Source organism: Podarcis vaucheri (genome assembly GCF_965113315.1).
Source record: "Podarcis vaucheri genome assembly, chromosome: 10".
Lineage (NCBI taxonomy): Eukaryota > Metazoa > Chordata > Lepidosauria > Squamata > Lacertidae > Podarcis > Podarcis vaucheri.
This window is the reverse complement of record NC_138748.1, coordinates 58,112,560-58,136,091: the sequence shown is the minus strand read 5'-3', so window position 1 is coordinate 58,136,091 and position 23,532 is coordinate 58,112,560. Positions and strand designations below refer to the sequence as shown.

Below are 23,532 nucleotides of genomic sequence, written 5' to 3'. Positions count from 1 at the left end.
AAGAAGAAGAAGAAGAAGAAGAAGAAGAAGAAGAAGAAGAAGACAGCTATTTTTTATCCTGTGAAAACAACGCTGCTTAGTCCACAATGAAACTGCTGGTGTAGCAAGGGGCATTCTGCTGAAAGTTACTGATAAAAAGTTGGCCATAGGTTATTTATCCTGTGAAAGCAATGCGGCTAAGTCAACAATGAAAATTGTGGGGCATCAAAGGACATTCTGCTGAAAATAACTGATAAAGCTGGCCATAGGTTTCCCCGCCCTTCTCTCTCATTTGTTCGGAGTATTTAAGCACTCCCCTCCTATCGTGCCAACAAAAGACATTTTATTGGAAATACGAACTTCATTTTTCTCACTCGAGTTTTTCCTTTCGCCACAAGTGTCGATCAGAACTGAACAAGCACAGAAGCAGAAAATGGCACTTAGTAAAAACCGTGGCATTACAATGAATGATGGGAACAAAATCCCCGTATTGGGGTTTGGAACCTATACCCCGGACACTGTAAGTAACACATTTAACTCTCAGATTGTTGTAACTTGTTTCTGAAGAGCAAAATGCCTGCCAGCTGCTGGATGCTTCATCCATTGCAAAGCACAGCACGAGATTCCTCACCTGATCTGAGAAGCCAATTGTGCATGAGAACTTCTTAGGTCACCGCAGCCAAGAATGCAACAGATGCCTTGCAGCACATAAAGCTCTGCTTCTCATTCAACAAGGGTCCTGAGCCAGCAGATTCAGGAGCAAATAATGTTTTGTGCAAGACTTGGCTGGTTTGTTGCTGAGAAACAGTTTCCAGTGTGAATTTCTGCAGGGTTCAAAGTACCCAGTGAAAATTTTCTAGTGATATTTTTAAAAATATTTCTATAGAACCATAAGTGCCCACTATTACTTTTGTTGGGAGTAACAATATTATCCAAAATTACCAGTCATTAGCTAACTATCCTGGACACTAACAATAAATATATAATCAATTCTTTATCCAAACCATCTTCATTTGGTCCATGTCACCAGCAATGTAAATGAAGGGATCAATGTACATTCTTGTTTTGTAATGAAATTAATTTCTAGGAATATCATTGTCAGGGGTTCAGGAGCAGAGGCAAGGGCAAGGGAGGAAACAGAGAGCGAGGAGGAGGAGGCAGAAGAAAAGATGAGTGATGACGACGACCCGAGATCTCCGAGTCTTTCCAGTGAATCAGAAGATTCACAGAAAGGAGCACCAGTGGCCAGGGCAAGGGGGGAGCCTAGGGGGACACCCCAGGAAGATAGAGCCAGAGGGGACTCAGAGGGGAGCAGTTGGAGATCGGGACCAGCGTCACCGCCAGAGAGCAGGGAAGAGGAAGGGGGCCAGGGATCAAGCGCTGGCAGCTCACAACAGGAGGGAGGGCACGAGTCAGGAGTGGCCACACCTCCATCAGGGAGCGAAGAAACGGTCAGACGGAAAGTGGAAGGTTGGGCGCGCGCGCCAAGTTCAAATGCACAGGGAAGTGACGCAGTAGGCAGCCCGGAGAGGGAGCCAGGTCCTAAAGCCCGGCGCAAGGAGACAGAAGGGTCCGGGGGGTCGGCGTCGGAGGAGTCCCGGAGGGAGGAGACCCCGGGGGGCAGAGGGACCCAGAGGAGAACAGTCAGGCGGAAAAGGTGGAGCAGGGCTAGGATATTAAGTTGGTGTACAGGAGGCGGAGACCCAGACAGAGCTTCGCCGATCTAACCATAAGACGTAGAGTTGCACGCAGCAGCTTGAGAATGGGAACTGTAACTCAATAAAGACTTTTACTTAATGATCGCTGGCTAGCGTGATCCTCTGTGAGCTAGGATCGGGGAGCAACTCTGACAGTAAGCTCTGTCTCCATAAATTGTGGGCATCTACGGCCTCACGGAGAGGAGAGAAAGCGGGTGCCTACTAGAGAGCTCACGAACGGCAGACAACATGACGGCTGAACAGCAGATAGCGGAACTCAGAGAAGCAGTGACACGACTGAATGCCGAGGCACTTGCATCCAGGAAGAGAGAGGAGGACGCAGCTGCCGCCTACAGGGATCTCCAGGTCAGGTTGGAAGTGCTTACTAAGCAAGGGCAACTGACACCCAAACCGGAGGGGATTGGGTTGGGGAGACGAACAGGCGGTCTGGTCTCTCACTTCGATGGGAATCTGCAACAGTACCCCAACTTTAGAGCAGATGTAATGTGTGCACTGCAACTGCTGAACAAAGACTTTAGAGATGAGCAAGAGAAAGTGGGATTCATCATGTCCCATTTGCATGGAGATGCTAAAGCATGGCTGCGCAATTTGTGGAGGGATAAGGATCCGGCGCTCCAAAATGCGGATGCCTTTATTAAAGCGATGGATGGGTGCTTTTTATCAAGCATTGACGTGGATCTTGCTCGGCAGCAGATACATGGACTGAAGCAAGGGAGGGCCAGCGTAAGGCAGTACCATGCCCGCTTTTTCGCTTTGGTCAGTGCCCTGGAATGGGACAGAGATTTGGCTCCTGTAAGAGACCTGTTTTGGGAGGGATTGCACGGCTCGGTTAAAGATGAGATTGCGAGGGGGGAGAGACCCCGGACCACGCAGGAGATCGTTCAGAGAGCGCTGGCAGTGGGGGTGCAGCTGGAAGAATGTCCGTGGAGCAGGGACGAAGGGCGTGGAGGGCGCGAACCAGCCAGGGGCTCCTCCTTCCTTCCCAGAGAAGCAGCGCGTGCGCAATCCACGCCTCCGCCAGGAGGAGGAGCGGAACCTATGGAGGTTGGAAGTGCAAGGGCTCAGTCAGCAGCCAGAGCCCTAGCACCGGCAACAGTGAAAGCGAAGCCTCCTAGAGGGAACAGGAAGTGCTACATCTGTGAGGAGCCAGGGCATATGGCGAAAGAGTGTCCCCGGAGGCTCCACAAGCACACTGCAGCCTCAGCAATGGTAACGGCAGCAACGCAGCAAGGAGAACCACAGCAGGGAAACGACGCTGTCTGGCTGGAGGAAGAGGCACTGGGGCCCAGCCAGACGTGTCAGTGAAGCAGTCCCCAGAGATTTTACAGCCCATGGACCCCCTCCCGCCCAAGCCAGTAGTGCAGCTCACTGCATCGCTCCAGCTGCCCAATGGAATCACCATGGACGTGCCAATTACCATCGACTCAGGCAGCAATGCGGACTTTATAGGGCAGGACTTTGTCGACCGGCATGCCATACAGTTGCTGCCTGCCACGCTGCCCCTGCAGGTTGTCACGGTGGATGGCAGGGAGCTGCTAGGGGGGCAAGTGGTGAAGCAGACGCCACCGATGGTGATGCGACTTGGGAATCACAGGGAAATCATCAGCTTCAACGTCACTCAACTATCGGACACGCCCATTGTATTGGGCATGAGTTGGCTGGACAAGCACAGCCCGACGCTGGCTTGGTACCAGAGGCAGCTGACCTTCGGCTCTTCCTTTTGTGCTGAACACTGCATCGTGCCCCGGCAGGAAGGAGAGGAAGAGGAGTCACAGCTGCAGCTAGGCACGCTGCAAGCGGTTCCCCACAAGTACGCAGAATTTTTGGAGGTTTTCTGCGAGAAGGAGGCAGACAGGCTACCCCCCCACAGACCATATGACTGCAAAATTGACCTGCTGCCGGGGGCGGCGCTGCCCAAAGGGAAGCTGTATTCCATGTCTGAGGACGAACTGCAGGAACTGAAAGAGTTCATAGATCATAATTTGGAGCGCGGTTTCATCCGAGAGTCCAAGGCAGCGGGGGGCAGTCCTGTTTTCTTTGTTAAGAAGCGGGACACGCCCCAAAAAAGGCTGGTGGTGGACTATCGCATCTTAAACAGTGTGACCAAGCCATCGGACTTCCCCATGCCCCGAATCGACGACCTCCTCGCAAAGGTACGGAAGGGCAGCGTGTTCACCAAGTTGGACCTGCGAGGGGCGTACAACCTCATTCGCATGCGGGAAGGAGATGAGTGGAAGACAGCCATGTTCACGCCCCTGGGCACCTACGAATATAGAGTTATGCCTTTTGGATTGCAAAATGGCTCCCACGTGTTTCAAGCGTTCATGCATCACGTGTTGGCGGGGCTCCTCTACAAAACGTGCGTCTGTTTCTTGGATGACATCCTGATCTTTTCGGAATCGCAGCAGGAGCACGACAGACACGTCAAGGAAGTGCTGAGCAGGCTACAGCAGCACAGACTTTACGCCAAGCTGGAGAAGTGCCAGTTCGACGTGACGGAGGTGGATTTCCTGGGCTACAAGTTGTCTGACAAGGGGCTCGCCATGGACAGCGCCAAGGTTCGAACAGTGTTGGATTGGAAAAGCCCACGCAACCGGAAGGAGGTCCAACGGTTTGTCGGCTTCGCGAACTTCTATCGCAAATTTATCAAAGGCTTTGCTATGCAGACGGCGGCCATCACGGACACGCTCAGCTCCAAGAAAAAGAAGTTCATCTGGACAGAGCAGGCGGAGCAGTCCTTTCAGGCACTCAAGCGGCTCTTCGCGTCGGAAGAGCAGCTGCTTCATGTCAACCCCAGCAGGCCGATGAGGGTGGAGACAGACGCCTCGGACAGAGCCGTGGGAGCAGTCCTGCTGCAGAAAGACCCGCAGGGGGTTTGGAGGCCGGGAGCGTTTTACTCCAGGAAGCTCAGCAAGTCCGAACAGAATTACACCATCTGGGACAGGGAGTTGCTGGCCATTCATGCAGCGTTCAAAGCGTGGCGGCACTTCCTGATCGGCGCCAAGCACACGGTGCAGGTCTGCACGGACCACAAAAATCTGGAGCACTGGCGCACGGCGCAGTTCCTGAACCAGAGGCAGATACGTTGGGCTGAGTTCTTTGCGAACTTCGACTTCCGAATAGAGTATGTCCCGGGGGACACCAACATCATGGCGGATGCTCTCTCCCGTAAGCCGCAGTATCTGGAGGAGGCAACGCCAGCGGCCGCCATGCACATCTTCGCACCAACAGTGTGGGCGTGCGCTGCGGCAACAGTTGACCTGGAGGCGGTGCGACGAGCGTTGCAGGATGACTCCTTCGCGCAAGCAAAGATGGCAGAGGTGCACATGGGCACGGCAGCGACCAACGAGTTCCAGCTGCGAGATGGATTGCTCCTCCGTAAAGGGGCCGTCTACGTGCCAGGAGACGAACTTCGCGCCAAGGTACTGCAGCAGCTGCATGACGCGCCCACTGCCGGGCACTTTGGCAAGGAGAAGACGGTGGAATTGGTCGCCAGAGACTTCTGGTGGCCCGGAATGAGAGGGGAAGTCGCGGACTACGTGGCGAGGTGTGACACCTGCCAGAGGGCCAAACCAGTGCACAGACCGCCGGCCGGACTGTTGGAACCGCTGCAAACTCCGTTCGAACCATGGGAGAGAGTGGCCCTGGACTTTGTCACGGATCTGCCCAGCTCGAGGGGCAAGACGGCCGTGCTGGTGGTGGTGGACTTGTTCTCCAAGATGGCACATTTCATTCCGTGTGCTAAGGTGGCCACGGCGGAACAAACCGCCAAACTGTTCATAGACCACGTGTTCAAGGTTCACGGTCTGCCGCGGTCTATTCTGTCCGACCGAGGGCGACAGTTCATCTCGAATTTCTGGCAGAAGCTGATGGGCTTCCTGAACGTCAAGATCAACCTGGCGTCGGCTAGACACCCGCAAACCAACGGGCAAGCGGAGCGGGTCAATGCCATCATGCAGCAGTACCTGAGATGTTATGCGAATCAACAGCCTGCGACGTGGGTGGATTACCTGCCTCTCGCCGAGTTCGCCTACAACAACACGAAGCACGTGTCCACGGGGGTCACGCCGTTCTTCGCCAACAACGGGAGGCACCCCAGAACCTTCCCGGGACTGGAAAGAATGGGGGAGGGGGAGCCGCAGACAGCAGATGCGTTCGCGTCAGAGTTGCAGGAGGTCCACGATCAGCTGCGGCGGCACCTGGAGCTGGCCAAACACGCATACAAGGTACAAGCGGACAAACACAGAAGGGTTGGCGAAGAGATCCATGTGGGAGACTGGGTCTGGTTAGCAGCCCACGCAGTGCCGGCCAGGTCGTTGGCGAAGAAGAAACTAGGGCATAAGCAACTAGGGCCCTACCAAGTCGAAGAGCAGGTCAACCCGGTGGCTTTCAGGCTGGCGCTTCCGGAGGGTTCCAGGATGCATCCGGTGTTCCACAGATCGGTGCTCACTCCCTACAAGGCACCTCACAGATTTCAGGAACCAGGCACGGCACCAAGTCCACTCCGAGAAAGAACCGAGCAAGGGGGAGTGGCACAGGAGGAGCGCATCAACGAAGTCACAGAGATTTTGGACTCTAGATGGGGGGAAGAGGGGGTAGAATACTTTCTCGCCAAGGAGGGCACCCCGGCCAGTGCCAACAGCTGGGTGCCAGGCTACGCTCTAGACGAACCTCTGCTCAAAGAAGAGTTTCATGCCCTCTTCCCACACAGGCCCATGCCAGCTGATTTTTTCGACGACTGGCTTTTCACGCCCACGCTTTCAGCCAGCACGTTCCGGGGGTTCGACTCTGACGAGGAACCGACACGCGACGCACGTTCCCCGGAGGGGTCACCCTCGGGATCTGCCTCAGAACCCTCGTATTGGTGGGACGATAGACCAGAGGAGCAGTGGCGCAGAAAGTGGCTGGAGGGTCCAGGACGAGCGACGCCCCCAGGAGGAAGCGAGGGAGAGACGGACATGGACGTTTTCGGGGACGACCCAGGTTTCGAGCACGGCGGCACAGAGATGGAAGCGGAGGTGACCGTCGTCGACGAGAGCAGGGAGGAAGAACCGGAAGACTTCAGATGGAGGCCCGCCACGGGAAGCGACCTGTACCTGACATTCGTCCCCCTGACACAGCAGCACCCAGCTCCCGCACCGGAAGGAGGGGAGGGGGGAAGAGGGGGCTTCGAGGGGGGATGGATGTCAGGGGTTCAGGAGCAGAGGCAAGGGCAAGGGAGGAAACAGAGAGCGAGGAGGAGGCCCGGCGCAAGGAGACAGAAGGGTCCGGGGGGTCGGCGTCGGAGGAGTCCCAGAGGGAGGAGACCCCGGGGGGCAGAGGGACCCAGAGGAGAACAGTCAGGCGGAAAAGGTGGAGCAGGGCTAGGATATTAAGTTGGTGTACAGGAGGCGGGGACCCAGACAGAGCTTCGCCGATCTAACCATAAGACGTAGAGTTGCACGCAGCAGCTTGAGAATGGGAACTGTAACTCAATAAAGACTTTTACTTAATGATCGCTGGCTAGCGTGATCCTCTGTGAGCTAGGATCGGGGAGCAACTCTGACAATCATGAATTTACCAAATAAAAGCAACCACTCAGTTTCTCAAATCAATTTTCCTTTTTCAATTTTTCCAATTCATATGTCTGCTCCATTCACATATAAAGTGAGGGGAAGAATCTATTTTATACAAAGAGGTACATGCTGAAGAAGAGACTTTCTCAATCCTTTCTTGGATATCTCTCCAATTTCACAAACATTTTAACCAATTTTTAAAAAGAGCATTCTACAAACTTTATGTCTCAACAGTGTTCCACAGTTTGAACCAAAATAACTGATGAATTAATTGATTGCTCATTTTCAATCCTGCATGTGAAGAGAGGCTCTGGCGGACTGAACAGATGCGATTACTAGTGGATCCAATGGTCAAGAAGGTGGTTTCTGTATGGGCCATAGAGGGAAATGAGGGGCAGATGGGGCTCATTCAGCTAGGGAGGTAGCCTGTCTAGGAGAAGGAAAACTCTGCTCTTGAACCTCCGCTGCCTTGTGGGATATCTTCAGGAGAAGAAAAGGAGTAAGCCCTACACAAATCTGGGCTGGAGTTCCTAAGACGGTTGGGTGGTGCATTGCATGCCTCCTTCTGGCAACTCCTGCAGCCAAGCTGGTGCCAAATGTATTATTCTGCGTTCCTTTGGATCACATCAGCGAGGATGAGAGAGAGGCCTTTTCATCTGGGCAGCCCAGGATCTCTATACCCACTGCCCAGGCTTGCACCCCAGGGAAGTCACTTTGGTGCTGCTAACACAGCCATTTTTACTTTCCCCCGGAGGCACACTCCATTGTCTCTAGAGACAGACAGACAGATGCCAACAAGAAGGATGGAGGGGTTCACATCACTGACTTGCTTCTCCCACGGCCATAGCCTTGGATTCCAGCAGAAATCAGGCTTGGATCCATCTCTCAGCTGCCCGGCCTGCCTTCTGCTTCCAACTCCTGGATCTCTCTCTCACACACACCCTACACCCTAGTTTTTGTCTTTCTAACTACCCACCCATTTCCCCTCTGGCACAGAGCTGCTTCATTTATTTACTTAACATTCCATACTTAAGGGGCCATTGCCAAGAGACTTGCATACCTTTTCCAGCAATTGGATCTTTGTTGGATCCAGGAGTTAGAAGGAATTCAGGCATAGAGCCAAAACCCCACTCACATCAAATTTTTACACACACACCATTAAATATTTCATTTTTTCACAATAATGTGTGTGTGTGTGTGTGTGTGTGTGTGTGTGTGTGTTATAACAGTAACACCATCAATATAACATAAAAGTGAAACCAAAACATGGAGTAATTGGTTCCTTCTTTGTGGGAAATTAAAATGGCAACTCACCACCTTGCAACCTTGATTGGAGCCCTTTTGTCATTGCTGGTCAGTGCCACCTTGCCTCATGAAAGAGATCCCACGAGAGGACCCAGGCATCAGCAGGGATGGATCTAGACACATCAAAGATGTGTTTCAGTTTAAAGTGCTGTAAATTTAAACAGGGAAAGCAGGTAGAGAAAAACAAGACTCCATTTCCCCTTCTGGTGACACAATGTTATAGCGCACATGCAACACCTACTGTATACGTAAATTGCTTTTTCTTTTCACTTTTCTTTCTTTTCATTTAATGTGTTCAGGGCCAGCCTAGCTGAGTCCCTGAGACTCAGGTCTAGTTTGAAAATGTCCACTGATACTCAGTGTTACTTACAGGTACCCTTTGATATTAATTTCCCCACTGAAGCAGAGACCTTGACTAACCTTTTCACCTTTTCAACGGCAGGTTCCAAAAAGTAAGTGCGAGGAGGCTACAAAGATAGCAATAGAATACGGCTTCCGTCTTATTGATAGTGCATATGTATACCAGACGGAGGAGCACGTTGGGCGGGCCGTTCGTGCGAAGATTGCAGACGGAACAATAAAAAGGGAAGACATTTTCTACACTGGAAAAGTGAGTGAGTTTGGCATTTTTTTCAAAAAAAGAGTACAGTGGTACCTCTGGTTGCGTACTTAATTCATTCTGGAGGTCCGTTCTTAACCTGCAACCGTTCTTAACCTGAGGTACCAATTTAGCGAATGGGGCCTCCCACTGCCAACGTGCCACTGGTGAGCGATTTTTGTTCTCATCCTGAGGTAAAGTTCTTAACCCGAGATATTACTTCTGGGTTAGCAGAATCTGTAACCTGAAGTGTTTGTAACCTGAGTGTCTGTAACCCGAGGTACCACTGTAAAATATAGTGCCTGCATCATGATGCAATTACATATTTCAAAGTCATTATTTAACAAAATCAGAGCAAATCGCCTCTCCCTATATAAACCTACCCAGATTTTGTGTTCATCCTCTGAGGCTCTTCTTTGTATGCCTCCTCCATGTGAGGCTCGGAGGGCGGCAAAACAAGAACGGGGCCTTTTCTGCATGGCTCCCCATTTGGGGAATGCTCTCTGCAGGAAGGCTCATTATACACCTCTAGGCACCAGGCGAATATGTTCCTCTTCAACCAGGCCTTGGGCTTATTAGTATTCTATCGCCTTTTTAAACATGTTTTTGCCAGGGGTGGAGGAAGGGGTTGCAGTGGGTGCAGACCACCCCAGGTGTCACCTCTGACGGGGGTGACAAAATGCAGGGCAGCACTCACCGCGGGGCTTGCAGCACGCCCGAGCCACACATCTCTCCGAGCAGCTTCCTACGCCGCTGGCTATTGGAAGGAAGGGTTCCTGTGTTGTTGCTTCTGTTTTGACTACTTATTTGTGCTTTTATCTTGTGCTTTTATCTTGTGAACTGCTCCAATATCTTTTGATGAAGGGCAATATATAAATTTCATAAATAAATGGTAAAAATACTATTTCTTAGCAATGATGACTTTAAAATTACTTTACCTCACCACAGCAATTCAAAATACTCTTCAGAACAATATTTGAGTGTGTCCTTAACACTGTGCACACCAGAATAGTCATCTGCTACAGCTATATGGTCCCGAGACCCAAAAACTCTATGGCTGGGTGAAAATATAAATCTCTTTATATTTTTGACAGCTTTGGAGTACCTTCCACCGCCCAGAACTGGTTCGGAAATGCTTAGAAGAATCCCTGAAGAAACTCCAGTTTGACTACATGGATCTGTTCTTAATGCACAATCCGTATTCTATGAAGGTAAATAATTATTGATGTCATAATGCAAGTATTGAGTACAATATTTGAATTGGGGGGGAGCCTACTAAAAATATTTGATTCCCTGAAGGAACATTGCTCTGCTAGAACATATCTTAATCAAAGAATGATCGCTCCCAGATTTTGGGGGGGAAACCATGCCAGTTAAAGAAAACATCTGCATATACTGATGACATTAACTACATGGGCATCATATGAAAGAAATCATGTGCAGAGCAGGATTTGGGGACTGAGCGAGGGGGAAAAAAGGGGTTGGAGAGATGGGGAGACAGACCTGTGCAGAGAGAGAAGACAGTTTGTTCTATGGGGCACAGAAAAAATTAAACCATGTTTGGGGAACCTGTGGCCTTCCAGATGTTGCTCAATTGCAACTCCTATCATCCCTGATCACTGTCCTTGCTGGCTGCAGCTGATGGGACTTGGAGGCCAGCAAAGCCTGGAGATCCACTGATTCCCACCCCTGGGTTAAAAGAGACAATACTGAGTTAATATTGCAACGGGGGGGTGCTGGTGGAGATGTAGTTCTTGGGCTTGCCAATCAGAAGGTCGGTGGTTCAAATCCCTGCAATGGGGTGACCTCCCATTGCTCTGTCCCAGCTTCTGCCAACCTAGCAGTTAGGAAAATGTTAGATAAATGAGTACCGTTGCGGCAGGAAAGTAAATGGTGTTTCCATGCACTCTGGTTTCCGTCACGGTATTCCGTTGCACCAGAAGAGGTTTAGTCATGCTGGCCACATGACCCAGAAAGCTGTCTGAGGATAAATGCCAGCTATCTTGGTCTGGAAGCGAGATGAGCGCCATAACCCCATAGTCACCTTTGACTGTCTAGGGGTCCTTAACCTTTACCTTTACCTTTACCTTTCCCTAATATTTAACCATAAGTATTTTTTCCTGGATAAAGTAACACTTTATCCCTCTTGAATAAACAAGAATGTGAAATGTGGAGCTTGTGATTTGAGTTTCCCACAGATCCCTGCATTGTAATATTGGCCACTGCATGTTTCATTCCCTTTTTTCTATCACTGTCCATTAGTATTAGATAATATTGCAGAGATAAGAGAACTTCTAGGCCTGAAAAGCACTTATTCCCTCCGCCTCCTTCTTTTCCAGCCGGGACCAGATTTATTTCCCATGGGAGAAGACAAAAAATTGATTGCTGACAACGTGGATCTTCGGCAGACATGGGAGGTAGGAAATTAGGAAATCCATCCCTTGAGTCATTCAGATACAGAGCACAGTAGCCTTCCACCAGAGGAGGCGTGTCCAGAACAATGACTCACACAATGGCTCCTATGAGAGCTGGTGAACTATAAAACACCAATCTTAATCTGGAAAAAAGTGTGGTCCCAGCTATTCAACAAACACCACTCAACAAACATGTCATGTTTTCTTTGCCAGGCAATGGAGGCGTGCAAAGATGCCGGCTTGGTGAGGTCCATCGGAGTGTCCAACTTCACCCGTAAGCAGCTGGAAATGATCCTGAACAAGCCAGGGTTGAAATACAAGCCAGTGATAAACCAGGTCAAGTCTGATTGCTTTTTTAAGGGGTTTGTTCCAAGCATGGTTGAAAGCTTCTTTACTTAAGCTCTTTTGTGAGAGGACCTTTTTTTGGATGAACACAGCAATTCCCTGAAAAAACTTGCTTAAGGCTATAAGGTTGCAGATCCAGTCACAATTTTGGGGTAGACTCCCCTAAATTCCTGGAACCAGTAATGGGTTCTCATTTAATCAAGACTTCTGAATCCTCAGACAAAAGGAAGTGTGGAGAAGTCCATAATGTGTGAAACAGGCATCTCAGGTAGAAGGAGGTCTGCAAGCAGTCAGTGTCAGGATCATCCTACACGCAAGTAGGACTCCGATAGAGACACATGCCCGACTGGCATGTTCTCTCCCTCCTGGGCAGTCGTTTGGGAGCTTCAAGAGCTTTCTCCAGCCCGAACATCACAGAGACTGATACCAAGAGGTATCAGCACGCTTAGGAACAGGAGAGTGTTAGCATTTTGCGTGACAGACTCAGCAGCGCAACATTTTGGCTAAACTACTTTATTAACATATCATACACTCGGAGCATTCTGACTCAACTCTGTCTTCATCAGCATCAAACAGCAAAGAGAGAGAACAAAGGACAATAGCCCTACCTCACAGAACACAGTACATGTAATACGAAACATCCCATCTCCGTCACTTCCCACACTGTGGAATGGAAACACACACCGTCATGTGATAAAACCAATCCCATGACTGCAAGCACAGGGCAAGAATCCTAACAGTCAGGGCCCACACAGCCTCTTGTGGGGACTCTGGAAGTTCTCAAGTGGGGAGAGAAGGGCCTTTGAATTAGGCATCTGGACAAAGCTGTTGCACTCAAGCAGCCCTGATTCACTTGGGCACTGGTGTATATTATGTAACCAAATGAGACCAGAGCATGCTAGTCCAAGGCATGCAATCTAGTAGCTAAGCAGGAGTGATGGACTGACCATGAGATGTGTGCAGCCGTGATCTCCCCGTACCACAGAGACAGTGGTCCAGATAGTCCCACTTCAATCATGGCTTCTTTGTACCCTCTGCCCAACCTTGATGCACTATCCAATTCATAGATGGCAGTAGAGGGGGCAAGGGGTTGGGAATACACACACCCCAGACAATTAGTTCTTACGTTCCCTCCCCCATACTTTCCGCCATTGCTGAGCCACAGTGGTGATTTGAAGAAAATACACTTTTCACATACAAGATGCATTTACACAGGGAGGATTACTGAAAACTATACCATTACTTCCTTACATATGAGATAAAACTGCTCCCTTAAATAGAAACTTTGCTACCTAACCCCATCCCATTCCCCACTCCCCTCTTTCCCTGTCTTTTCTTCCCAACCTCACACTGTGTGTAACACTAATGTCTCACAACAAATGAAACTGATCTGTAGAAAATGCAACTTGAAAAAGGAACCCAAGCTAATTTGTAAAAATGGGAACCCAAGCTAATTTGTAAAGATGATGAAGGAAGAATTCTGGGGATACAAATCAATTACCAGGGTGAAAAATTAAAAAAAAAAAATTTAATGTGATAACCATTTACGCCCCAAATACAAACAAAGTAGAATTCTTTAAGAAGTTGGAACAAAGATTTATAGATTTAGAGAGCCACAAAATGATATTACTGGGAGATTTTAATGGAGTGCCGATACCAGAAGTAGATAGACTCATGAAAAAGAAAAAACCTAACCAAGGGAAATTACCAAGATCCTTTAACAATTTAGAAGAAAATTTAAACTTAATAGACATCTGGAGACATAAACACCCAATGGAAAAACAATTCACATTTTATTCTGAACCTCATGAGAGCTGGGGGAGAATTGACCAAATCTGGGTATCAAGAGACGTATCCCTAAGAACATCAAAGTGCGAAATCCAGCCTAGAACTCTTTCTGATCATAACTCGATAGTTTTCGAAATAAAAAGTGCATCACAAGGTATATTCAGATGGAGAATGAATGAATACTTATTTGAAAATGAAGAGATTATCGATAAGGCCAAAGCCACTTTAAAAGAGTATTTTAATTTGAATTTAAATAATGAAACAAGTATTGATGTGGTTTGGGATGCCAGCAAGGCGGTCCTAAGAGGCTTGCTAATACAACAGAATAGCTTCAGGAGAAAAGTGAGAGAACAAAAGAAAGAGGATGTTCTTACTCAATTAAGAGAATGCGAGAAAAAATTAACAAATCCTAAAGATGAACAAAACAAACAAGTAATTAAAATATTACAGACACAGTATTCGATATTAATTAATCAAGAGGTTGAATGGAGAATAAAATCAATGAAACAAAAAGTTTTTGAATCAGCTAACAAAACAGAAAATGTATAAAACCGGAAATAAAATCTGCTGGAAATGTAAGACTAAAGAAGGGAGCTTCTACCATATGTGGTGGACCTGTGAAATCATATATAATGCATTAAAAAAAATATTTAAATACACTTTCTCTAAAAAAACAGAAGCCTTCCTATTGGGAATAATTGGGGACGAAATTAAAAAAGAAGATCAGACACTATTCCAATATGCGACAGTAGCAGCCAGGATTTTAATAGCACAAAAATGGAAGAACCCAGATATTCCAACTATTAAAGATTGGCAAATAAAATTATTTGAATATGTTGAACTAGCAAAAATGACACAAAAAATTAGATTCCAAAAAGGTACAAAGTTAATTAGTGATTGGAGTAAATTCATAACATACATTGAAGGAAATTTTAGAAATTTAAAAACCACAGCGGGTATTACATAAATCTTACGATGTGTTCAGTTATAACTACGAAACTGCAGAAAAGGAAGACTTATTAAGAAGCCCGAAATCGGGAGGGAGGGAGGTCAATATGCGTATATAATAGAGACATTAATAAGATGTTGTAATTCTTTGAAAGATTGTAATGGAAATTTAGGCTAGATTATGTTGTGTAATTTAGGTTAGTATTTGTTGTTTATTGTTGTTTATGAAGGAAAATGTATAAAATAATAATAATAATAATAATAATAATAATAATAATAATAATAATAATAATAGAAAATGCAACACACTTTAAGGATGGTAACAGCTGGATTTTTCAAGAAATAATAGCATGGTTCTGCTTTTCTGTCTTTCTTTTATTTCACTGTATTCTTTCTTTCATCTGAATTCTCACTTTTGGGTTGTGTTGGGGGATTCTGAATCTGCAGGTTGAATGCCATCCTTATCGGAACCAAAGCAAGATGCTGGCCTTCTGCAAGTCAAACAATATCCTCCTGGAAGGATATAGTGTCCTGGGATCCCAAAGGGACCCAAGATGGTAAGAGATGAAGCCAAACTGTTTGGGGACCACCTCAGGCACCATCTATGCCCACTATTCCCCAGCATCCAGATCAGCTCTGAAGGTTGTGCTCTTGGCCCCACAGTTAATAAAGATCCTCATTGTGGATACCAGCACCAGGGCCTTTTCTGTAGTGGCCCCACAATAGGGGAACTCATTCTAGAGAGAGATTTACAAAGCTCTTCCCCTCCCATTTTAGACATTCTCAGAAACCTTCCCATTGATGATGTTTTTTTTATATATATAGCTGATTGACTTCTCCCAAACATATGTTTTTAAATGTTACAGGCAGGGGGCTATTTAATCATTTCTGCTTCTGAAATTTTGTGCTGTTTTTAAATCATATATATATATATTATCTTTAATGGTGCTTTAAGCAGTAGAATGGCAGGAATGAAAGGGCCCTGCGCCCGGCCTTGCATTTAAATAATTATAGCATTTCTCTTTTTACATAGCTTGTTTTGTGTGTCTCAGAATTTTGAATTGTGTTGTTTTTAACTATATTGGAAGCCACTTCAATGCTTATTTTTAACAAGTGGGACCAGCGACAAATATTGAGTTCTCCTTCAAGACAATGTGCTGTGCATTCTTCCCGGATCCTCCATTTCTGTAATGGTTCTAGGGGTTGCTCGTGCGTAAATCGGCACCACCACTGGCTGGGTTACCTGGGTGAACTCTCACTGTCCGGACAGCCATTCACCCGTGGCTGTCTCAATCGCTGGCAGAATCCGTCAGTGGGCGTTTCTTGAACTTCTTCCAGCATAAAAGTTCTTTGACACCTAGTTGCCGCCTACTCTCCCTGCGCGGAAGCCTTCTGTGCAAGGAGGGTGTGGGCAGCGGAGGGCCAGTGCTCTCCCCGCTGGTCTCTGGCGAAGAGTCATGGAGCCACCTCGCCGATTCTCCCATCTGCCCCCCTTCTCCACTGGTGCTACGCTGATTTCCTTCCCCATAAGATGGGCTGCTTCTCTCCCTCCTGGGACGCTCTCCGGAATCCCTCTGGACTCCTCCCTCTCCCTCTGGCTCCGATGGCAGTTCCCTGACAATTTCATTTGAACTCCTTCCCTCTTTTCCATCTCAACTCTCCAGCAGGCACACAGGATTCTTTGGGACTTTCTTTCCCTCCTTAGGTACCCCTGTGATGGAAAAGTTTGTTCTGCTGGATAGGTTGGGTCCCCAAGTGTTTTCTTTTTCTTTTTGGCTGTGGTTCCAGGAGTGGGAGTTGAAAAGGAGAGGATTTGGAGAGACAGTTTGGTAAATTGGGAGAATAGGGAGGCAGAGAGATTTGCTTCTGGGTGGAAACATCCACTCTGAGGAATATATCACAAGCTAGAGAAAGGAGTCTCTGAGCTTAGTGTGAAGGACAGTGTGTGGCGTCCTGTAAGAGTAACAGGCCAGGAATTAACTGGGAGGCTGAAGCTGAGCCGGGAGAAGGAGAAGCTGGGAAAAGACAGCCCACTTTGGACTCTTTCCAGTCAGGAGGGGAGAGATTCTTCTACAAAAAGAGAAGACTCCCAAACCAGTTAAGAGGTCTGTGGAGATCCCTTAGGTCTGTTACTTAGAGTACCTCAGGAGTCGGGTTGTCTAAGGGGTGTGTAACTGACAGGAAGTACCACCTTTTTAAAGAACCAAAGTACCGTATGTTTTGCTCTATAACTCACTTTTTCCCTCCTAAAAAGTAAGGGAAAATGTGTGTGTGTCTTATGGAGCGAATGCAGGCTGTGCAACTATCCCAGAAGCTAGAACAGCAAGAGGGATTGCTGCTTTCTTTTTTAAAAAAAAATAATTTTAATTAACCGACCAATCAAATCAAATCAAATCACATAAACTCCGAATTACAAAGCCGAATTTTAATTCTTTGCTGGGGCTACCCATATTTCAAGTTCCGAAGGGGATTCCAATCATCTTCTTGCTGCTGCATTAATGTCCACAAATCTGTCCAAATAGTGTTCACAATTCTATTCAGTCCTATCTTGCTGTTTCCACATCTCCTCTTATTATTTTCATAAATTTTTCTTTTTTCTTTGTGATCTCTTCTGATAATCTCCTTAAGCAGGTAAACACAAATTGTAATCCTGTGTGAATTTTTCCGTTCATCCAATAACCTTATCAAGATGGTTTCCATGTATCATCATTTCCATAAATAAAAGCTCTCTTTCCATCATTAATCTTCGCAAATCTGTCGCCTTCTTTCTGTCCTCTGAGGGGGTTCGTCCGCTGTATGAAAACAAATGCATTCCTCCTCCCAGACATAAGTCTTTCGACAGAACTTGCCAAAATGGCGATGCTGTTTTTTACTGCGTCATCCCAAAGCTCTTGTACTTTCCATGATCTCCTTAAAACATGCTTTTGGCTAAAAATTATCTCAACACAGTCTTAAATCATCCAGCTTAGGTCATTTAAATGGCATTTCTGATTTGTGCGGGGGGGGGGGTTATTGGTTAATCACATAAAGAAAGAATGGAAAGTTCCCCCCCCCCATCCAGTCCCGTTGCCGACATACCGAGCCTTGGTGTATCTTCTCATGATATATTCCTGTTTATCCGACCCGTCTTCTTTATCAGAGATCTCTTCAATTAGCAGTCTTTTACTCCCCATTCTTCCTTGAAATATGTGCATTTGCTTCTTTCTAATTGTTTCTTTTGAAGTTGCTGCAGCTAGAGGCGCGAATCAGAGACAGCGTCCAGGAGAGCTGAAGTCCACACAAGGGCTTTCTGAATCATAGACTCATAGAATCATAGAATCATAGAGTTGGAAGAGACAACAAGGGCCATCGAGTCCAACCCCCTGCCAAGCCTAGTGCCCCCAACCCCTCGAGTTCGGGGGTGATATATGCGGGCACAGCAGGCAAGGGCAGTCCCCCCCATCTCCTTGGGGCAGCAGGGAGGCTGCATACTCCCATCACAGCCTCTTAATTACCTCATGTGGGTCAGAGAGATGTTATTGTCGGCCATCTTCCAAGGCGCCCCTATTGGCCCCTGAGGGATTGCTGCTTTCACTGCGCAGCGATCCCTCTTGCTGTTCTGGCTTCTGAGATTCAGAATAATTTTTTTCTTGTTTTCCTCCTCCAAAAACTAGGTGCATCTTGTGGTCTGGTGCGTCTTATAGAGCAAAAAATACGGTATTAAGGGGCAACAGCCATACAACAACTGAGAAAGAACTGAAGTGAAAGAGAATTATAATCTGAAGTATCCTATGTCTCACCCACTTGTGTCATAAACTTCCTTTGTTTTACAAAATCCTGCCTGAGACTCCAAATTATTAAGTTTTCCCTCACACAAGGGAAAACCCCCACAAGATAATCTGGGGTAGTTTGTAGGAATTCGTGGAATTGGTGATCTATGAGGTGGGTGCACTATATTTAAGCAAGGGCGGGCCCAACAGCACCAGGGGAAAAAGTGTCGTTGCGCTGTCGCATCCCCCCCCCCAAATACTGATTGTACTTCAGCAAAGAAAAAGACCTCTCTTTTGTGCATGGATGATACCATTTCGGCTACAGAATGATCCACATGCAAAGTATGAGTTTGTGATTTATTGGGAGAAGAGCACTGTACTAAAAACTTGTCAATATCCTTATTAAACTGTGGGGTACAGAACTTGACACAGTTTTCCAGGTGAAGTCTGACCAATGCATAATAAAAAAAAGGTAAAGGGACCCCTGAGCATTAAGTCCAGTCATGACCGACTCTGGGGTTGCGGCACTCATCTCACTTTATTGGCCAAGGGAGCCAGCACACAGCTTCTGGGTCATGTGGCCAACATGACTAAGCCACTTCTGGCGAACCAGAGCAGCGCAAGTAAACGCCATTTACCTTCCCGCCGAAATGGTACCTATTTATCTACTTGCACTTTGATGTGCTTTTGAACTGCTAGGTTGGCAGGAGCAGGGACAGAGCAACAGGAGCTCAACCCGTCGGGGGGATTCGAACCGCCGACCTTCTGATCGGCAAGTCCTAGGCTCTGTGGTTCAACCCACAGCGCCATCCGCTTCCCTATTCCCTTGATTGGAACACTATACTTCTGCTGAAGCAGCCGAGAATAGCATTAGCTTCTCTTCCTGCTGCATCACACTGTGACTCATGTTAAGCTTGTGGTCTACAAAGACCCCTAGATCCTTTTCATATATACTGCTGTCAAGCCAAGTGCGCCTCATCCTATATTGGAGCGTGTATATTTATGCATCTTGACACCAGAAACACACCTTCTCTCCTTATTGCTCTCCAACAGGTTAAATCCAGACGCTCCTCCCCTGCTTGAAGACTCTTTGTTGGTTGCGATAGCCAAGAAGTACAACAAAAGCCCAGCTCTCGTGGCTATTCGCTACCAACTGCAGCGCGGCCTGGTGGTCCTAGTAAAGGCCGACACCAGAGAGCAAATTGAGGAAGACATCCAGGTAAAGCAGCATATATTCATCTATTTAAAAACAATACTGAAAAAGCACATCATTTGGACACTGTGATCTCACGGGTCACATGACACATGCGGGAGGGAAGATGCGCATCTTGGTTTGGGGACTCAAGAAGTTTCCAGCAGTGGGTAGTCAGAAGAATCACTGCCTCAGACCGTGAAGTCAGAGTGCAACCATCATGACTAGCTTCCATTGGTATTCTTATCCACCATGAATTTGCCTAATGTTTAAAGCCATCCAAGTTGGTAGCTGTCACTGCTTCCCTTGGGGGCAAGTTCAGTAGTTTAACTATGAACTGCATGAAGAAGTAGTGAACTACATTCACTGGGCTATGACTTCCCTCATCCCTGACCATTGGTCATGATGGCGGAGACTGATGGGGAGTTGGAGTCCATCCACATCTGGGGGGGGCACAGTTTCCACTCCTGTTCTGTTGCAAACCTACATTACTATGCATATAAAATTCCCTCAATGGGAGGACATCTGGAATGAAGCTGTTGAATGAACGAAATAAACTTTGGAAGGTGGTAGCAAAGTTCGTTTTGGTTTCTCTGTGGCTGGGAAAAGGTGCACAGCTCTGAGGTGCAAAAAGAAGGCATGAGTTAAAAGCACCTCAGCATTATTTTTTTCTCCTCCTGGCAGGCATTTACTTTCCAGCTGTCTGAGGAGGATATGAAATCCATTGATGGCCTTCACAAAAACCTGAGCTATCTAAAAGAGGAAGCGTAAGTCATATTTAAATAGTATGCATATGAATACATAAAAGTGCTTCACGTAAGAATTCATACTGCAAGAGCAAAAGGAAGAAAAGATCTAGCATCCATCTCTTCTCTTCATAGAGAATTAGGTGAAATTATAGAAGCAATTACTGTCATAGAATTGTAGATTTGGAAGGGACATGGGGGTCATCTAGTCCAGCCCCCTGCAATGCAGGAATCTTTTGCCCAGCGCGGGGCTCAAGCCCATGGCCCGGAGATCAAGAGTTCCATCCATTCCCGACTGAGCTCTCCCAGTAGTTTTTGGCCCTAGACAGTCTTGAAAAAGTCCAGTTTCTGACAAAATGTAATGTTTGGGGTGGACTTCTAAACTCCCCATAATTTACACCTTGCCAATTCAGGATCTTTTTCCACTAGCAGACCTCCTCTTCACCGGAGCTTGGGGTTTCCTCCTCGCCAGAGAATGGGCGCTGGCAAACGGGTACTTCCCTCCTCTTCTGTTTGCTCAGGCTCGGTGTTGTGGCTCTCTCTAGCAGCACTTCTTCTCCACTGGAGGTGGGGGTTTCCTCCTCGCCGGAGGAGGAACTTCTTTGCAAGATTTTCGGAGGTTCCCTATAACGCAACTGGCCTTCCACCTCTCACCTCTGAGCTGATGGCAGTTCCCTGACATCCCCCGACAGTTGCTCTGTGCTTTGAAACCAGGCTTCCAAATACCCTTGAGACCAATGCCATACAATGATGTGCAGACATTCCCATGAGCATTTGATGGGGGAAAGATGGCTTCCTCATGCATTACTGCCAGCAAGGGACTCCCAAAACAGCATTTGTCCTTCTGCCCCTACCTGAAAGTAAGTCTCAAAAAGACACTGGGGAAGGGGAGGGAGACCTTTGACCCAACCCTTTGGTACCTCTTTGATCAGCAACCAGGGCTGTATTCATCATCTAGGGGTTAATATCTCTAGTGAGAAGACAGACATATGATCATCCTGATATTGCAAGTTTTAGATTGCAATATGGTGGACCATTTTGACTTTCAGCCTCCCAGATTTTCAGCAGAGCGGGCATTTGATGGCAAACTTGGGGAGCTTACAATGCACTGTGTGAAATGGTCTCATGAGGCAATGGCTGGGAACATATCAATGTGTGTTGCTTGTGCATCTTCCCCGCCCTGAGTGTTGACTCTATTTTCTTTTGTTTCAGATTTGGTGGTCACCCACAGTATTACCCGCCAGATGTGGAATAAGGACCCGTCTCCCATCTCCAATTTATCCCCTTGTGAACCTGGGTCCTTTTTCATGGAAAACACTGGGCAAATCTCTCAATATCAGTTCCTCTCAGCATCTCATTTTCCACTCTTCAGTTCCTCACATCGCCATATCAATTTGGGATGAAAAGAAAATGTATTGAAAATTCATCATTGCAGATTTCTCCTACCATACTCATTTTTCTTTGTACTTTTGGCTAAAATAAAGCATGTTTGCATGGTGTTTTCGATGATGTATGCTCTTTAATGCATACTTTACCCCACTATATGCATTTCTGTAATGGTTCTGTAGCTGAACAACTGCATCACAAAATTCAGAGAATTGCCACTTTCTCAGGATAACTGCATTTTGATTTGCATATCGGTTCAAGAAGTGTGAGCTGTGTAGTTTCACATTAAAATGTGAAGAAAATTGAACTCCTCCTCCATCCCTAGTTCTCCCGAATGTGTCAAATAGCAGTTACAAGGGGGTGAGTCGTATATTGAAAATAGCACAAGGGGGGAGGATTAACATTCATAAAAGAAGCATCTTATTGCCAAGATTATTTGAAATACCTTCAGAAAATAAGAAGGGCCTGCTGAATCAGGCCAGTGGCCCATCTAGTCCAGCAACCGGTTCTCCCAGTGGCCAACCAGATGTCTGTGGGAAGCAGGACATGAGGGGAAACTTCTAAATTACAAAGTTGCTGCTTCCACCTTTGAGGAAGAGATGGGCAGGAATGACCCTGGCTGGCTCTGAGGTCCTCTGCTGGCTGTGAGGAGGAAAGATAACTGGGTTTCAATTGTCTGCCAGCTTGACCTGAAATGACTTCTGGCCATGTTATACGCATGCATTTTATCCTCTGGAATCTGTAACAATATTCAAAATGTCCTTGCTGAAATCATTTGTTGCTACTTGCTGTCTCCCACTCAGCCCCTCTAGTAAAGGCGGAAGCTGTGGACACTCTTCCTTTTAATCTGCATTCAGGCTGAGCGTTGTGCACACGGCGCCACATTCCACATCCTTTATCCATCCTAATATTTCTTATGATGCATTGCATTCTGATGCTGTTTACTCCAAACCAGAAGATGACTGTGTAACAAACACACCCTGAGGGACAGCTCAGTTGGTACAGCATGAGACTCTAATCTCAGCGTTGTGGCTTTCTTTTTGTATGTCTAACATTTACTGATCTAACAAAGAGGTGAAGCTTCTTGATCAAAGATTGCAATAGGCCTCTGCATTGCTTTATTGGAACGGGAAGAAGAAGAAGAAGAAGAAGAAGAAGAAGAAGAAGAAGAAGAAGAAGAAGAAGAAGAAGAAGAATTTATTATTTATACCCCGCCCATCTGGCTGGGCCTCCCCAGCCACTCTGGGCGGCTTCCATAAAAACCAAAAATACAATAAAATATCACACGTTAAAAACTTCCCTGAACAGGGCTGCCTTAAGATGTCTCCTGAATGTCAGGTAGTTGTTTATCACCTTGACATCTGCTGGAAGGGTGTTCCACAGGGCGGGCGCCACTACCGAGAAGGCCCTCTGCCTGGTTCCCTGTAGCTTTGCTTCTCGCAATGAGGGAACCGCCAGAAGGCCCTCGGCGCTGGACCTCAGCGTCCGGGCAGAATGATGGGGGTGGAGACGCTCCTTCAGGTATACTGGACCGAGGCCGTTTAGGGCTTTAAAGGTCAGCACCAACACTTTGAATTGTGCTCGGAAACGTACTGGAAGCCAATGCAGGTCTTTCAAGACCGGTGTTATATGGTCTCGGCGGCCGCTCCCAGTCACCAGTTCTGGATTAGTTGTAGTTTCCGAGTCACCTTCAAAGGTAGCCCCACGTAGAGTGCATTGCAGTAGTCCAAGCGGGAGATAACCAGAGCATGCACCACTCTGGTGAGACAGTCCGCAGGCAGATAGGGTCTCAGCCTACGTACCAGATGG

General features: G+C 47.3%; 1 protein-coding gene across 1 annotated transcript; it reads left to right on the top strand.

The window, feature by feature from the left end:
* The first annotated feature begins 381 nt into the window (after nucleotides 1-381).
* LOC309541399 (aldo-keto reductase family 1 member C3-like) lies at nucleotides 382-22,030 on the top strand. Its single transcript, XM_082239236.1, has 9 exons — nucleotides 382-499; nucleotides 9,000-9,167; nucleotides 10,250-10,366; nucleotides 11,495-11,572; nucleotides 11,783-11,905; nucleotides 15,098-15,207; nucleotides 19,453-19,618; nucleotides 20,276-20,358; nucleotides 21,550-22,030. Exons 1-9 carry the CDS (start codon nucleotides 413-415, stop codon nucleotides 21,590-21,592), a joined length of 975 nt encoding a protein of 324 aa, XP_082095362.1. The 5' UTR covers nucleotides 382-412; the 3' UTR covers nucleotides 21,593-22,030.
* Nucleotides 22,031-23,532: the final 1,502 nt, after the last annotated feature.